Below are 17,868 nucleotides of genomic sequence, written 5' to 3'. Positions count from 1 at the left end.
TACTGTCTCCCACTGTGATGCTCTAAGACATTGACAAGATGGCGCCGCACTTATGTGCAGTATTTAGGTTAGCAGCCATCTTGGTAGAGGGAGTGAAGCCTCCCTGAAGGAACAGTATGGAATCTGCGCAGTAGCGCTCTCCCCTTTCAACACTTTTTACATACAAATAGGATAATAATGATAAAACTCCCACATAGTCATCTAAATGGGATGTAGTCACCATCCCGGCGGTCAGCATACTGCCACCGCTATCACAGCCACCAGAATGCCGGCAGGGGGCCGAGGACTATTCCCACTAGTTGGTGTCCATGACACCCATAGAGTGGGAATAGAACCTGTGGCGAGCGCAGCAAGCTATCGAGCCCGCAGCGTGAAGCCCGCAGCAAGGAGCTTCTATGCGCTTGCCCCCTGCCGGCATTCTGGTGGCCGAGATCCCAACGTCAGTATGCTGACCGCCAGGATCCTGGCTGCCGGTCAACCATACCCAACGCATCTGAATGATTACTTGTGCCTGGTGTAGGATTTTCATATATGTGTAGTTTACTGTATACAAGGATTTAAAACCTTATAGGAACTGAGAGGTAAGGTGTATTACATGTAGGTAAAAAAAAAAAAAGTTTATTTTATGGCAGTAGTTTCCAAACTGGGGGCTGTGACACCCTGGGGGCCTTGTAAAAGGGAAGGGGGGCCTTGCAGTGGTACCGTAGTTTAGTGGTCCACGACCAACTGAAATTATTTATACTTAATTTAATTGGCAAAACCAATGACTGAACATAAGGATGACATATTCTAAACACAATTTACTTCATTTTATATATTTTTTCTGAATTTCTCACTAAGAAACTTTGGTCTAGGGGTGCCGTGAAACAAATTCTGATACTCTAGGGCAGGGGTGTCAAACTCGCAGCCCCTACCACATACTTTTGCATCCCGCGGGCAGGGGTCCTTTTGCGGCCTGACCACCTTGCTTGCAGCAAGGGCAGGAGAGCGCAGCACGCGCCTCTTCTGCTCCTCAGTCCGGTCTCCGGCGGCGGTGCGGTTATCTTAAAACAGGCGCCAGTTCGAGATTTTACAACTCGCGGCACACTGAACAAGATTTAAATATTGCCAAGGCACATTCAAATATTATGGTGATGCATGGTGCAGTTGCGCGTCCTAGGATGTCATGTTGCAGCTTCTCCATAGGTAACGCCTGAGACACATCTGAGAAAGCCAGAAGAACCCAACACTGCCCAAAATTAGAACTGGCTCTGCAACCACTAAACCCACCAGTATCGATCGTTCCAGGGCCTCAGTAGCGGCAAAACACTGACGGGCCTGGCTGTGCTTCTATGGCAGCACACCTGGAGACTGCTCAGGGCACATTAGTGTGCCACGGCACAGTGGTTGACAAACACTGCTGTATCATATGCAGAATCAGACCAATCGGATAATGTTTGTGCTTTTCACAGATTTACTCCGATTTTTTTCACCGTTTTGTTCTTAAATGAGGTTATCACTGAAACACTGTAACAGTAATAAACATAACAGTGGAAATTGGGTTCACACAAAGCCTTACATAGCCAAAGATAAATAGGGACACCCTACAATAAAATCTATACACATAATAAAACTGTAAGGGTTGTGTCTGTATATAGACATTTGTTTTTTTGTTGAGAATTATACTTCTAGGAACTGTTTATGGACCATGGAGACAAAAAAAAAAAAAAAAGAGAGAAAAAAGAAGTGAAATTTAGTCTGTCTGTCTACGTTTTGGCATCACACAAAAACTACTGTATGAATTTATATCACATTTTCACTATTGTATAGCTTAGTGACCTAGAAAAGGACTGAGGTATGTATGGTCTCCATCTAACATCAGGGAGAGGAACAATAGGGGTCATTCCGAGTTGATCACTCACTAGCAGTTTTTAGCAGCCGTGCAAACGCTATGCCACCGCCCACTGGGGAGTGTATTTTAGGTTAGCAGAAGTGCGAACGCATGTGCAGCTGAGCTCTGCAAAAACAGTTTGTGCAGTTTCACAGTAGCTGTGAACCTACTCAGTGCTTGCGATCACTTCAGCCTATTTGTGTCCGTGTTTGACATCATACACCTGCCCAGCGAACGCCCAGCCACGCCTGCGTTTTTTCAGGCACGTCTGCGTTTTTGCAAACACTCCCTGAAAAAGGTCAGTTGACACCAAGTAACGCCCCCTACCTGTCAATCTTCTAGCGCCCGCCAGTGCGAAGAAAAACTTTGCTAGAACCTGAGCACAACCACAAAGGGCTTTGTACCCGTACGTCGCGCGTGCGCATTGTAGGGCATACGCATGCGCAGAAATGCCATTTTTTTCACCTGATCGCTGAGCTGCGGAATGACCCCCAATAAATTAACAACCAGACGCTTGCCGTGTGCAGGCTCCTCAAGTCCAAAAGGGATGCGGTTATGTGACCGGGGGTCACAATACCAGCGCCGGCATCTCAAACACTAACTAGTCCGCCGGTTGGCATGCCGAGCAGCAGGGACTATACCCATAGAGTGGGACTAGAACCTGTGGCAAGCGCAGCGAGCCTGCAAGGGGCTTTGTTGCGCTGGCCGACACCCCCCCCACACACACACACACACACACACCTGCTAGCCACCTGACAGATGGGATCCCGGCGTCGGTATGGTGAAATTATTAAACTCACTTAGTGCAGCTGGACTTCCAGATTATAGCACTGCACTGACAGTTGGTGTTCCGGTCATGCTTCTGCGTACCTTGACTCTGCCCAGGTTATACAACAGAACACGACTTAAAGCATACTTGCCTACTTTTGAAAAAGCATTTCAGGGAGATGTGAAAGTAACACCTATTAGTGCGGACGTGTACTGCTACATCTGAGAGGCGTGTCATAAAAATGACTTACATCCAAATGCCTCCTCCGGGGCATCCGTTTCCTCCGGGCAACAACCACCATCTGTCTCATCTCCTCATGGGGCATCTCCAAAGGTCTCATGTCTTCCTCTGGAACGGGTCCTCCCACGGCATCTCGATCCTCTCCCCGTACGTCCGTCCATTTCGGCACTCCCGGCAGGTATTCTTGCTCCAGGACTATCTCCTCCTCTTCACGGAGGGCATTCAACTGGGAGCACGACTCCACCCGATCCTGCCAGTCACTCTTGTCGGCGCTTCCGATGCCAGAGTCGTCCTCCATCTGTTCTAGGAGGGATTCGTCGGCGGACAGCTCACCGTAGTCCAAGTCCTCCTCCGATATCTGGACTGGGGTATTATTTTCCTCCTCAGCGTACTTCTTCGCTTCCGCTGGCACCTCTGCTTCCTCAGCGTACTCCTTCGCTTCCGCTGGCATCGTTACTTCCTCAGCGTACTCCTTCGCTTCCGCTGGCATCTCTAGGTACCCAGGACACATCTGTTCCGTACGTCCTGGTCGTGGACGGTTCCATCGCGGGGAGATTCCGGACGTCTCCGTCACTGGGTCTTCGCGCTTTTCTTCGCAGCGTGGTCTCTTCACCTCCCAGTCGTCCACCTCCGCCTTATGCGGGAAAGGATTCTGCCTTACTGGGGTCACTTTCTTGGGACAGAGTAGGTCCGCGGCATCTTCCCAGGGGCACTCACTGGCCGCATGTCCTGGTCGCCGACACTTCCAACAAGGGAGGGCCACTGCCACCTTCTCCAAGACGGGTTCCTGGTCCACCTCCTTCACTGGGGAATCTTCACCCGTTGGTTCCGGCTCAGAGGAAATGGGCACCTGCGAACTAACTTCAAGCAGGGTCTTCCGCTCCATTTCCCTGGTTTCCTCCTCCCATCTCTGGGCGCGACCATCCGCAATCATCCAGTCTTCATTCCACGGACAATCAGGAAGCGCATGTCCTCTCGCCTCGCAGAGTGCACACACGGGCTCTGCAGCCACCCGGTCCCAAAGCTGCTGACGAGACTCCGTCATCTGCTTCACCGTGGCCTCGTAGTCCGTCCTGTCTTCAGTCCATGGACATTCCAGGAGCCGATGTCGGGGATCTCCACAGCTTTCACACCAGGAATCAACCTCGTCTTGGCTCAACTCTTCGTCCCAGGGACAACTGTTATGCTCATGCCCGTAGTTTCCGCAGAGCAAACACCAGGACTCCTTCTTCGCTTGGCCCTTCCGACGTCTTCGGTCCGCTTCCTGGACCACCTTCTTTGGGGACGTCTCCCGCCAAGTACACTCGTCGGCAAAGTGCCCTGTTTGCTGACATTTCTTGCAGGGCGTTACAGCGGCCTTCTTGCGCCCCTTCTCCCGGCGCTCTTCCTTTTCACGCTGGACCGACCGCTGCACCATCTTCAGGAGGTCTGCCCCAGACACCGTCACCCAGTCGCTCTGGTCCGCACACGTCCGGGCGTGAGTCTGTTCCGCAGCCGTCCACAGGGAGGTCTTCTTGGTGGCTTTCCACATCGTGTACGTGATCCGGTATCCTTTATCCTGCCGACTACGCCAAAATGTAAGAGGTGCGGCTGCGCGTGTGGTGGTGCCTGCTGCCGTGCAGGTGTAGAGTCGGTACTCACCAGGCGCTGCTCTCTCTCACCTTCAGGTACCGAAACCTTCAACGGACCTGGCAATCTTCAATCGGATCCGGACACGGCGATTCCCTCTCGGAGCTGACCGACGACCGAGCTGAGGAGAGAATAGGTTACCTCAAGGGGGGTATCAACCCTTCTTCCACCGGAAAAGGGGATACCCCAGGGGTGACGGCGACCTTCACCGGTTGGGTGAAAGGTCATCACAGGCACAAAGCCTCAGCCACCCAGAATTCACACACTTGCACTCATGCGCGTAGTGTGATGAAGGGGATTCTCACGTCCGTGAGCAATCCCTATTCCGGCGCTCGAGGACAGACAAAGGGACAAACGTACACGGATGCTACTCACCATCTCAAGTCTTGCACTCCGATCTTCTCCACTTACAGGTCCCTGTAAGGAGGCAAACAAACAAACAGCCGTGCAGGGCCTAGAACTACCCTAGTGTGCGTCCGCTACACTAGCTACATAAACAGAGCCCTCAAACTAGCTCGTGTGAGTGGTGCAACACAACTATGCACAAACTTAAAACAAACAGGCACTTTGCCGTGCACGGTAACAACATACATCACGGAGTACGATATAAAACGGTGTTGTCCCTTTAAATCCCTACCGCTGGAAAGGGGGTGGGCGCCACACAGCCTGCCCACCTCCTGTGCACTTCCTTCTTATAGGCTCAGGTCAAACGGACCTGTCTACCTACCACCTCAGCGTGGCCTGGGCCTAGTGCCCGGTGCCACCTTTATTCACCCCGGGGCAATTACTCACTGGGCCTAGCGCCCCCTATTTACGCACGGACCCGAGGCCCGACTGTACCCACGGGCCTAATGCCCACCTAACTCTTCCCTCGTGGGGTGACCTGGGCCTGGTGCCCAGGGTCACCTTATATTCCCTAACTGGCCAAAATACCCTAGGGCCTAATGCCCTCTAATGTTCCCCAGACCTATTGTCTGTGTTTGTCCCTCGGGCCTAATGCCCGCCTATCTTGCGCCACGGGCGACTAGGCGTGTCCGCGGGCCTAGTGCCCGGCTAACAGGGCCACGAGCCCGACAATGTGCCCACGGGCCGGGAGGGCCCGACTACGTGCCCACAGGCCGGGAGGGCCTGACTGTGCCCACGGGCCTAATGCCTGAACACCCGGTGGTCTAGGGAGGGGCGGGTACAGGGGCACCTGAGAAGGGCCTACCTGACCCGCTGGGAGAGGCACCAGGGGGGAGCTTCGTCAGCTCTCTTACTTTCCACCCCTGGTGACTTCTCCGGCGCTATCTTCTTCAATCTTCGGCCGCTGGCCCGTCCTGGCCAGCGGCGCCGCCGACGCGTCCAGCCGCCGCTGGACATCTTCCCGCAGCCGGTCGTCTCTTCGCCTCTTCCGCGGCCTCAGGACCTCCCACCGCGGCGTCCTCTTCTTCCTCGCGCCGCCGGGATCTTCGCCGCTCTTCGGCACGGCCTCCTCTCTCCGCTGTTCCCGCCCGGCGTCTCTCCTCTTCGCGCTCCTGCGCGCGGACCTATCTTCAGGCTTCCGCCCGGCGTCTGACGTCAGACGCCGGGGGCGGGGCCTATGACGCGGCGAGCGCCGATTGGCTCGCCGCGCACCTCTCCGATTGGCTGCCGCTCCGGGAACCGCGATTGGCTCCCGGAGGGCGCCAACATTCAAATGCCCCCGCAGCCTCTGGTCCGGTGCAGGGAAAAGGGTAATCCCTGCACCGGACACCCGCCGCCACACACTGACAGGCGCTGGGGACAGACAAGCTGTCCCAGCGCTGTCAGCGACGTTGTCCAGCAGGGGACACAGGCGCCCTGGCTGCTGCAGCTGGAATGTGTCCTGTAAAACAGGACACATTCCCACATTTCCCCCCCTTTTTTCCTTTGTAGTCCCTACAAAGGTCTCCACGACGTCCCTTGTCTGCGGGTCAGGGAATTCCGAGGTCCCGCCGGCGAGGTTGTGTTCGAGGGCCCAGCCCGGACGGGCTGTGACCCCACATCCTTCCACCTCCAGCTCCGGGTTCCTCTTCTTACCTCCTGACCTCCATCGGCGGATCCTCTGGGGGAGTGGCATCTCCTCACGGTCGCTCGACGTTGGCCACCAAGGGGACTCTTCTTCCACGGGGACAATAGTCACCCACTCCTGGCCTTTCAGATCGTCTGTGGCATCGTCCCTGTCTTCAGGGTGTGGTACCGACCACCACCCAACAGTGGAATCCTCCGGGGCATCCGTTTCCTCCCGGGCAACAACCACCATCTGTCGCATCTCCTCGTGGGGCATCTCCAAAGGTCTCATGTCTTCCTCTGGAACGGGTCCTCCCACGGCATCTCGATCCTCTCCCCGTACGTCCGTCCATTTCAGCACTCCCGGCAGGTATTCTTGCTCCAGGACTATCTCCTCCTCTTCACGGAGGGCATTCAACTGGGAGCACGACTCCACCCGAACCTGCCAGTCACTCTCGTCGGCGCTTCCGATGCCAGAGTCGTCCTCCATCTGTTCTAGGAGGGATTCGTCGGCGGACAGCTCACCGTAGTCCGAGTCATCCTCCGATATCTGGACTGGGGTATTATTTTCCTCCTCAGCGTACTTCTTCGCTTCCGCTGGCACCTCTGCTTCCTCAGCGTACTCCTTCGCTTCCGCTGGCATCGTTACTTCCTCAGCGTACTCCTTCGCTTCCGCTGGCATCTCTAGGTACTCAGGACACATCTGTTCCGCACGTCCTGGTCGTGGACGGTTCCATCGCGGGGAGATTCCGGACGTCTCCGTCACTGGGTCTTCACGCTTTTCTTCGCAGCATAGTCTCTTCACCTCCCAGTCGTCCACCTCCGCCTTATGCGGGAAAGGATTCTGCCTTACTGGGGTCACTTTCTTGGGACAGAGTAGGTCCGCGGCATCTTCCCAGGGGCACTCACTGGCCGCATGTCCTGGTCGCCGACACTTCCAACAAGGGAGGGCCACTGCCACCTTCTCCAAGACGGGTTCCTGGTCCACCTCCTTCACTGGGGAATCTTCACCCGTTGGTTCCGGCTCAGAGGAAATGGGCACCTGCGAACTAACTTCAAGCAGGGTCTTCCGCTCCATTTCCCTGGTTTCCTCCTCCCATCTCTGGGCGCGACCATCCGCACTCATCCAGTCTTCATTCCACGGACAATCAGGAAGCGCATGTCCTCTCGCCTCGCAGAGCGCACACACGGGCTCTGCGGCCACCCGGTCCCAAAGCTGCTGACGAGACTCCGTCATCTGCTTCACCGTGGCCTCGTAGTCCGTCCTGTCTTCAGTCCATGGACATTCCAGGAGCCGATGTCGGGGATCTCCACAGCTTTCACACCAGGACTCAACCTCGTCTTGGCTCAACTCTTCGTCCCAGGGACAACTGTTATGCTCATGCCCGTAGTTTCCGCAGAGCAAACACCAGGACTCCTTCTTCGCTTGGCCCTTCCGACGTCTTCGGTCCGCTTCCTGGACCACCTTCTTTGGGGACGTCTCCCGCCAAGTACACTCGTCGGCAAAGTGCCCTGTTTGCCGACATTTCTTGCAGGGCGTCACAGCGGCCTTCTTGCGCCCCTTCTCCCGGCGCTCTTCCTTTTCACGCTGGACCGACCGCTGCACCATCTTCAGGAGGTCTGCCCCAGACACCGTCACCCAGTCGCTCTGGTCCGCACACGTCCGGGGGTGAGTCTGTTCCGGAGCCGTCCGCAGGGAGGTCTTCTTGGTGGCTTTCCACATCGTGTACGTGATCCGGTATCCTTTATCCTGCCGACTACGACAAAATGTAAGAGGTGTGGCTGCGCGTGTGGTGGTGCCGGGTGCCGTGCAGGTGTAGAGTCGGTACTCACCAGGCGCCGCTCTCTCTCACCATCAGGTACCGGAACCTTCAACGGACCTGGCAATCTTCAATCGGATCCGGACACGGCGATTCCCTCTCGGAGCTGACCGACGACCGAGCTGAGGAGAGAATAGGTTACCTCAAGGGGGGTATCAACCCTTCTTCCACCGGAAAAGGGGATACCCCAGGGGTGACGGCGACCTTCACCGGTTGGGTGAAAGGTCATCACAGGCACAAAGCCTCAGCCACCCAGAATTCACACACTCGCACTCACGCGCGTAGTGTGATGAAGGGGATTCTCACGTCCGTGAGCAATCCCTATTCCGGCGCTCGGGGACAGACAAAGGGACAAACGTACACGGATGCTACTCACCGTCTCAAGTCTTGCACTCCGATCTTCTCCACTTACAGGTCCCTGTAAGGAGGCAAACAAACAAACAGCCGTGCAGGGCCTAGAACTACCCTAGTGTGCGTCCGCTACACTAGCTACATAAACAGAGCCCTCAAACTAGCTCGTGTGAGTGGTGCAACACAACTATGCACAAACTTAAAACAAACAGACACTTTGCCCTGCACGGTAACAACATACATCACGGAGTACGATATAAAACGGTGTTGTCCCTTTAAATCCCTACCGCTGGAAAGGGGGTGGGCGCCACACAGCCTGCCCACCTCCTGTGCACTTCCTTCTTATAGGCTCAGGTCAAACGGACCTGTCTACCTACCACCTCAGCTTGGCCTGGGCCTAGTGCCCGGTGCCACCTTTATTCACCCCGGGGCAATTACTCACTGGGCCTAGCGCCCCCTATTTGCGCACGGACCCGAGGCCCGACTGTACCCACGGGCCTAATGCCCGCCTAACTCGTCCCTCGTGGGGTGACCTGGGCCTGGTGCCCAGGGTCACCTTATATTCCCTAACTGGCCAAAATACCCTAGGGCCTAATGCCCTCTAATGTTCCCCAGGCCTATTGCCTGTGTTTGTCCCTCGGGCCTAATGCCCGCCTATCTTGCGCCACGGGCGACTAGGCGTGGCCGCGGGCCTAGTGCCCGGCTAACAGGGCCACGAGCCCGACAATGTACCCACGGGCCGGGAGGGCCCGACTACGTGCCCACAGGCCGGGAGGGCCTGACTGTGCCCACGGGCCTAATGCCCGAACACCCGGTGGTCTAGGGAGGGGCGGGTACAGGGGCACCTGAGAAGGGCCTACCTGACCCGCTGGGAGAGGCACCAGGGGGGAGCTTCGTCAGCTCTCTTACTTTCCACCCCTGGTGACTTCTCCGGCGCTATCTTCTTCAATCTTCGGCCGCTGGCCCGTCCTGGCCAGCGGCGCCGCCGACGCGTCCAGCCGCCGCTGGACATCTTCCCGCAGCCGGTCGTCTCTTCGCCTCTTTCGCGCCCTCAGGACCTCCCACAGCGGCGTCCTCTTCTTCCTTGCGCCGCCGGGATCTTCGCCGCTCTTCGGCGCGGCCTCCTCTCTCCGCTGTTCCCGCCCGGCGTCTCTCCTCTTCGCGCTCCTGCGCGCGGACCTATCTTCAGGCTCCCGCCCGGCATCTGACGTCAAACGCCGGGGGCGGGGCCTATGACGCGGCGAGCGCCGATTGGCTCGCCGCGCCCCTCTCCGGTTGGCTGCCGCTCCGGGAGCCGCGATTGGCTCCCGGAGGGCGCCAACATTCAAATGCCCCCGCAGCCTCTGGTCCGGTGCAGGGAAAAGGGTAATCCCTGCACCGGACACCCGCCGCCACACACTGACAGGCGCTGGAGACAGACAAGCTGTCCCAGCGCTGTCAGCGACGTTGTCCCGCAGGGGACACAGGCGCCCTGGCTGCTGCAGCTGGAATGTGTCCTGTAAAACAGGACACATTCCCACATAACCAATGCAGGGAATTGGCACTGATGTTCCCATTTGAATGTATGTATGTATGTATATGTGTTATTTCCCCCCCCCTTCCCCAAGAATGTAACAGCTGCATAATGGGGTTAAGGTGCAATCAGGGAGATTGCTGGACTATTCAGGGAGTCAGGGAGATTGCTTCTATTTCATGGAGTCTCCTAAAGAATGAGGGAGTGTAGGCAAGTATGTTTATATACCAACTGAATAATGAGCAAAAAGGGGGCAACTACATGTACAGTAGTTTAATTTGGACCACATGGCCTGCCTGGTCGTGGTATCACTTCCTATAGCAACAATATTAACACACGGTCCCAATGGTCAAAGCGCAACAAAAAAAAACAAAAAACATTACATAGGGAAGTATTGATTATCGCCTTCTCTACTCGTTGAATTTTTAGTACTTTTATACTGTGCACAATGATGTTCCTCCTGTTATTCACAAACCATATGGTTGATGTATTGTGAAAAGAGTGGAGAAGAGAACCAATGGAGAAGTTGCCCATAGCAACCAACCAACTTTGACTTAGCAATTATTAAGTATAGGCTATAAAATGATAGGTACAAGCTGATTGGTTGCTATAGGCAACTTCTCCACTCTTTTCACTGCTTAATACTCAAACCCCATGTCTTTCGTTTTCTTTTTCTAATTATTTCAACATTTTATGCACTCGTATCCTCACAATGCAAAATGCCTCAATAAAGATATTTCTAAAAAAATAAAAATAAAGATCAGGGGCCTGATTCAGAGGTGGACCTAACTGCAATGTCGGACGCAAATAGGCGATGCTTTCAGTCTGCGCATGCGTTCCGATGGTTACTGCTCAGATGTAGAATGAATTGGTTATTTTCAGCAGGCAATCTTAGGAGGTAACAGGTGGGTGGCCGTTTCACTGACAGCGGCTGTGTCTAAAGACGCAGCAGTGCTGACACTGGACGCCATGTTCAGACAGAAAAACTGCACCAACAAAGAGCTGGTGTAAGTTCCGATGTTGCAACCAATGGTGCGTCATAGTATGCATCGCTAAGGAATAGCACCACTGCCAATGGGTGTCTCAGATGGGTATCATCAGTCATGGCATTATTATAAAGATGCAGAATCGGGGGATGGCAAAACACACCTCTTCTCTGTCCGGCTTGGACTGACCTCCTAGATGTGGTAGAGGTTTGCACTAGAGCACAGTGGGAATACAGCTGCTGCCCCTTCTGAGCACAGCTTGGACTGACCTCCTAGATGTGGGATGGGTTTGCACTAGAGTACAGTGCGAACACAGGTGCTGCCCCTTCTAAACACAGCTTGGAATGACCCCCTAGATGTGGTAGAGGTTTGCACTAGAGTACAGTGCGAACACAGGTGCTGCCCCTTCTAAACACAGCTTGGAATGACCCCCTAGATGTGGTAGAGGTATGCACTAGAGCACAGTGCGAACACAGGTGCTGCCCCTTCTAAACACAGCTTGGAATGACCCCCTAGATGTGGTAGAGGTTTGCACTAGAGCACAGTGCGAACACAGCTGCTGCCCCTTGAGTCTAGCTCAGAATGATCTCCTAGATGTGGTAGAGGTTTGCACTAGAACACAGTGGGAATACAGCTGCTGCCCCTTCTGAGCCCAGCTTGGAATGACCCCCTAGATGTGGTAGAGGTTTGCACTAGAGCACAGTGGGAATACAGTTGCTGCCCTTTCTGTGTCCAGCTTGGAATGACCCCCTAGATGTGGTAGAGGTTTGCATTAGAGCACAGTGGGACTACAGCTGCTGCCCCTTCTGATCCCACCTTGGAATGACCCCCTAGATGGCAGAGGTTTGCACTAGAGCACAGTGGGAATACAGCTGCTGCCCCTTCTGATCCCAGCTCAGAATGACCCCCTAGATGTGGTAGAGGTTTGCACTAGAGCACAGTGGGAACACAGCTGCTGCCCCTTCTGATCCCAGCTTGGAATGACCCCCTAGATGTGGTAGAGGTTTGCACTAGAGCACAGTGGGAATACAGCTGCTGCCCCTTCTGATCCCAGCTCAGAATGACCCCCTAGATGTGGTAGAGGTTTGCATTAGAGCACAGTGGGACTACAGCTGCTGCCCCTTCTGAGCACAGCTTGGAATGACCCCCTAGATGTGGGATGGGTTTGCACTAGAGCACAGTGGGAACACAGCTGCTGCCCCTTCTGATCCCAGCTTGGAATGACCCCCTAGATGTGGTAGAGGTTTGCACTAGAGCACAGTGGGAATACAGCTGCTGCCCCTTCTGAGCCCAGCTTGGAATGACCCCCTAGATGTGGTAGAGGTTTGCACTAGAGCACAGTGGGAACACAGCTGCTGCCCCTTCTGATTCCAGCTTGGAATGACCTCCTAGATGTGGTAGAGGTTTGCACTAGAGCACAGTGGGAACACAGCTGCTGCCCCTTCTGATCCCAGCTTGGAATGACCTCCTAGATGTGGTAGAGGTTTGCACTAGAGCACAGTGGGAATACAGCTGCTGCCCCTCCTGATCCCACCTTGGAATGACCCCCTAGATGTGGTAGAGGTATGCACTAGAGCACAGTGGGAATACAGCTGCTGCCCCTTCTGAGCCCAGCTTGGAATGACCCCCTAGATGTGGTAGAGGTTTGCACTAGAGCACAGTGGGAACACAGCTGCTGCCCCTTCTGAGCACAGCTTGGAATGACCCCCTAGATGTGGTAGAGGTATGCACTAGAGCACAGTGGGAATACAGCTGCTGCCCCTTCTGAGTCTAGCTCAGAATGACCCCCTAGATGTGGTAGAGGTTTGCCCTAGAGCACAGTGAAAACACAGCTGCTGCTCCTTCTGATCCCACCTTGGAATGACCCCCTAGATGTGGTAGAGGTTTGCCCTAGAGCACTGTGGGAATTAAGTTTGTGGCAACCAGAAGCTCAGTTGTGATGAGAAGCTACAGTATGCCTTAAGTATCTGCAACCCTCATTTCAGGAACTTAGTGTATGTATTCTGTTCTTACAGAACTGAAAGTGTGCCTAAATGTGTTCCATGCTGCCTGTGTGGGACGGAGACAGGAGGGTCCACTAGATGTCATTAAAATAATTTGCGTAGAATATATATTTTGTTTTCGAGACATGAAGAGGGAATGTAGTTACATGTTTCACATATACTAGAGAGGACCACAAGGCCAACCACTAGAGGAAGGTTATGGTGGATCTTAAACGGCCCATCCAATCTGTAATCTGACAGGGCATGCTGTGACTTGTAGGTCCCCAATAGTGAAACAGATTATTCAGGCGTGCTAGATATCACAAATACATAATAAAAATCTTGAATGTGAACTGCAGTAATTTGGTTCAAAATATTAGAACTCCATAAACTAAATGCCTCTGTTCCCTCTGTAACAAACATACTATATTGCCATTCCTAGACTTGGGTCCCACTCAAAGACTCTTAGGTCATTTTAAAAGTCATCCTAAGTCTGGCTAAGTGTATGTGTATGTATACTCTATATAAGGGGTCATTCAGGTGCGGTCATTCCTGCTGCGCTATCATGCCTATGTTCAGGACCCGTTCTGCGCGTGTGTGAACAAATCCTGCAACGTCAGAAGCAGGGCGGCAGCAGACTGTCAGTGACTGACAGTCTGCGGCCGTTAGAGGGGCGGGGTGACTGAGTGATCCGATAATGAGTCCTAGGACACAGGTGGTATCACTACTGCAGCAGGAGGTGTACAAATGTAATAGATGCTTCCTGCTGTATCACCATCCAAGGAAGCAGCAGTGATAGCAACTCCAACCGCATCTGAATCATGCCCCCAGGGAAGGAACAATAACATAAGATGGTAATTCTGATCTCTTCTTAATTTTCATTTTGTTTTATTAGATTGGGGAATTGTAAGTTGATTTCAGTTTTCCTGTCTTTTTTTCCCAGCACTTGATCTTCTCTCGCCTGCAGTCCAGAGGCAGATCACAAGTTACCTTCAGCAAGCACTCAGCAATCCCTCCATGAATGAAGTCTATGTACTCTCCACATTTAAACTGCAGCCCAAATCCACAGCCACTCTTTTTGGTCTTTACTCTGCGAAGGACAACACCAGGTACTTTGAATTCACAGTAATGGGCCGTTTAAACAAAGGTAAGTCTGGAGAAGACCCATTTAACTGTTATTTCCTAATATGTGGATAAAAAATATATTGGTTTGAAACAAAAACTAAAATAGGGACTCAAACAAAATAAAAGTGTGTGTTGCGCTAAGCATTGATGATCCAATGAGCTGGGTGGTTATCTGTTGAAACAGTGCCCCATGTCATGGGGGAGTCCGTTGTAACTGAAGACCACGTAACTACCATAGACATTAGCAGCAGTGGCGTATCTACAATGGGTGCAGGGTGTGCACCCATGTATTACACTTACCTCCCTAGAGTCCTGTGCCGGCACTGCTCAAATCACCGTTTTGCCAGTCATTTTCCATTTTCCCGAAGCTTTGTGCGTGCGCAGTTGAAAAATCTACAGGAACATGGTGTCTGTGCCATGTTCCCGGAGACCTGCGTAGTAGACTCTGGCATGGTGCCAAAGTTTACTCGTCTACACTGTATGCAAAGTCTACTCGTCTGCATATATAGTTGAGGCATGTGTATCTGATTGGAAACCATATTATCACTTTATTACAGTTTTAGGTATTGTGTTAGAAAATATAATATTACAATGTCATTGGTGCGACAGTGGTAGAATGGGGTTGGGTACGCAACTTTCACACCCGCCAAGTAGCTCCTTGCCTGCACAGACTACCCTCCATGTTTTGGGTCGCAGCAGCTGCGTGTGACGTCACGCAGCCGCCGCAGCCCGCCCCAGCAACGGTCCGGACACGCCTGCATTGTCTGGACCGCGTCCCCCCCCCAATGGCGTTCTAACGCCATTGGAAAGCCCCCTCCTGCCCTGCAACCGCCTCTGCCTGTCAATCAGGCAGAGGCGAGTGCACATGAGAAAGGGCTTCAGGGTGCGATCGCTGTTGTAGCAGCGATCAGCCCTGAATCAGGCCCCTTGTCCACACTATGGGGGTCATTCCGAGTTGTTCGCTCGTTATTTTTTTCTCGCAACGGAGCGATTACTCGCTAATGCGCATGCGCAATGTCCGCAGTGCGACTGCGCCAAGTAAATTTGCTATGCAGTTAGGTTTTTTACTCACGGCATTACGAGGTTTTTTCTTCGTTCTGGTGATCGTAATGTGATTGACAGGAAGTGGGTGTTTCTGGGCGGAAACTGGCCGTTTTATGGGAGTGTGTGAAAAAACGCTGCCGTTTCTGGGAAAAACGCGGGAGTGGCTGGAGAAACGGAGGAGTGTCTGGGCGAACGCTGGGTGTGTTTGTGACGTCAAACCAGGAACGAAACTGACTGAACTGATCGCAGATGCCGAGTAAGTCTGGAGCTACTCAGAAACTGCTAAGAAGTGTCTATTCGCAATTCTGCTAATCTTTCGTTCGCAATTTTGATAAGCTAAGATTCACTCCCAGTAGGCGGCGGCTTAGCGTGTGCAAAGCTGCTAAAAGCAGCTTGCGAGCGAACAACTCGGAATGACCCCCTATGCGACCCACCTCGTTCACATTATCTGACACACCTTGTTCACACTACACAACACCCACCCAGATTACACTGAAAATGTTACTATAGATATATGGGCCCCATAAACTGTATGGGGATACACAATTGTAAGCTATAATGATGAACTTAATTAGAATTGCAAATTTCAATCGAATGGACAGAGCACATTGAATAATAAAAATACAGCTCTACACAGATGTCAGCCATATTTAGGTATCAGTAGGCAAAATAATAAAACAGCAAGTCACATTATTCAGATCTGTCTGCCCTGGCTCAAACAATGGAAGCTTCATCTATTGGTTTCAGCTGATCTCAGCAGCTGTGTAAAGAAAGATAATTCACTTGTATGATAATGAGGAAATTGCTGGAAAAATAATTGTTATTGGTCAGAAGTCCACGCACACATAGGGTCATGTGACTGCAAGTGCACACGCAAAAGATGCAGACATAGGGGATAATTCAGACCTGATCTCTCACTAACGTTTTTTGCAGTGCAGCTATCAGGTCAGAACTGCGCATGCGTATGCACCGCAATGCGCAGGCGCGTTGCACGGGTACAAAGCGGATCGTTGCTGTGCGATGGGTTTTACGAAGAATCCATTCGCACAGCCGATCGCAAGGAGATTGACAGGAAGAAGGCCTTTGTGGGTGGCAACTGACCGTTTTCTGGGAGTGTTTGGAAAAATGCAGGCGTGTCCGGGCGTTTGCAGGGCGGGTGTCTGACGTCAATTCCGGCCCTGGACAGGCTGAAGTGATCGCAGCGGCTAAGTAAGTCCTGGGCAACTCAGAAACTGCACAAAGTTTTTTGTACCGCTCCGCTGCACATGCGATCACACACTTGCACAGCTAAAATACACTCCCCGGTGGGCGGCGTCTATGCGAACGCAGGACTGCAAAAAACAGCTAGCGAGCGATCAGGTCTGAATGACCCCCAATGATAATGAAACATGGTGGCATAAAGATAAAATAGAGATAAGAGATCATGTGCTCCTCTGAGATTCTCTTTTCCTTTTCTTGCCTCAGCTTCTCTTCGATACCTCAAGAATGATGGCAAAATGAACTCTGTCATCTTTAACAACATTGAGCTAGCTGATGGGAAGCAGCACTCACTTCTACTGCACCTCAGTGGTCTGCAGCGGAGGTCCAGCACTGCTGAGCTGTACCTGGACTGTATCCAAGTGGATGATATCAAGGATCTGCCACGGCCATTGTCAGGAATAAACCTAAACACTGGAACTGTGCAGCTGAGGACTCTGCAGAAGAAAGCACAGGCATGTGCACATTTTATATTAATATATGCTATATGCTAATTCCTTCTAACCAACAAAAGGGATTGTCACTAGTGGCGTAGGTAAGGGAGAGCAAACATGGACACTGGTCACATTACCAACGGCTACATCCCGAACTCCCTAAATCCTGACAGTCTGCATGCCGACTAGCAGGGACTATTCCCACTCGTGGGTGTCCACGACACCCATAGAGTGGGAATTGAACCTGTGGCAAGCGCTGCTCGCCACTGAGCCCACACTGTGGTGAGCGCAGCTCCCGCCCCCCCTTTCCCGCGATTCTGCTGCTGGGATCCCACCGTCAGTATGCTGATCGGCGGGATCCCCAGCTCCGCCCAACTACCTGTAGTGTGCTCCCCATCTGTATATCCTGTTTGTGCTCTCCAATTTTCACTTGTTTGACCTGTATTATGTTCTACTGTATTTCCTGCATTGTACAACCCAGTATCTGTGTTTTCTTATTGTGTGCCCACACCCGTCTGTGTGTCCTGTTCTGTGAGGTCTTCCCATCATCTGTACAGTATGTCCTGTTCTGTGCTGCCCCCCAAACATTTTTATGTTCTGTACTGTGTTACCCCTCTCTCTGTACTGGGTGTGGTATTGAAAGTCGACAGTAACTAGGTCGACAATGTCTAGGTCGACCACTATTGGTTGACAGTAACTAGGTCGACAGGGTGTCTAGGTCGACAGGGTCATTAGGTCGACATGTTCTAGGTCGACAGGTCAAAAGGTCGACATGAGTTGTTAATGTTATTTTGGTGTCGTTTTCTTCGTAGAGTGACCGGGAACCCCAATTAGTGCG

The 17,868-nt window shown here is 52.8% G+C and overlaps 1 protein-coding gene across 1 annotated transcript in view; it reads left to right on the top strand.

Moving 5' to 3' along the window:
* The window catches only part of THBS4 (thrombospondin 4), a 121,399-nt gene that overhangs the window by 17,692 nt on the left and 85,839 nt on the right, over positions 1-17,868 (top strand). The window contains exons 2-3 of the mRNA XM_063963469.1: positions 14,114-14,317; positions 16,804-17,051. Of these exons, the coding sequence (XP_063819539.1) occupies positions 14,114-14,317; positions 16,804-17,051 (452 nt within the window). The remainder of the gene's footprint in view (positions 1-14,113; positions 14,318-16,803; positions 17,052-17,868) is intronic.

This window comes from Pseudophryne corroboree, chromosome 1 (genome assembly GCF_028390025.1).
Source record: "Pseudophryne corroboree isolate aPseCor3 chromosome 1, aPseCor3.hap2, whole genome shotgun sequence".
Taxonomy (NCBI): domain Eukaryota; kingdom Metazoa; phylum Chordata; class Amphibia; order Anura; family Myobatrachidae; genus Pseudophryne; species Pseudophryne corroboree.
Note: the sequence above shows the minus strand (reverse complement) of the source record. Positions and strands in the feature narration are given on the sequence as shown.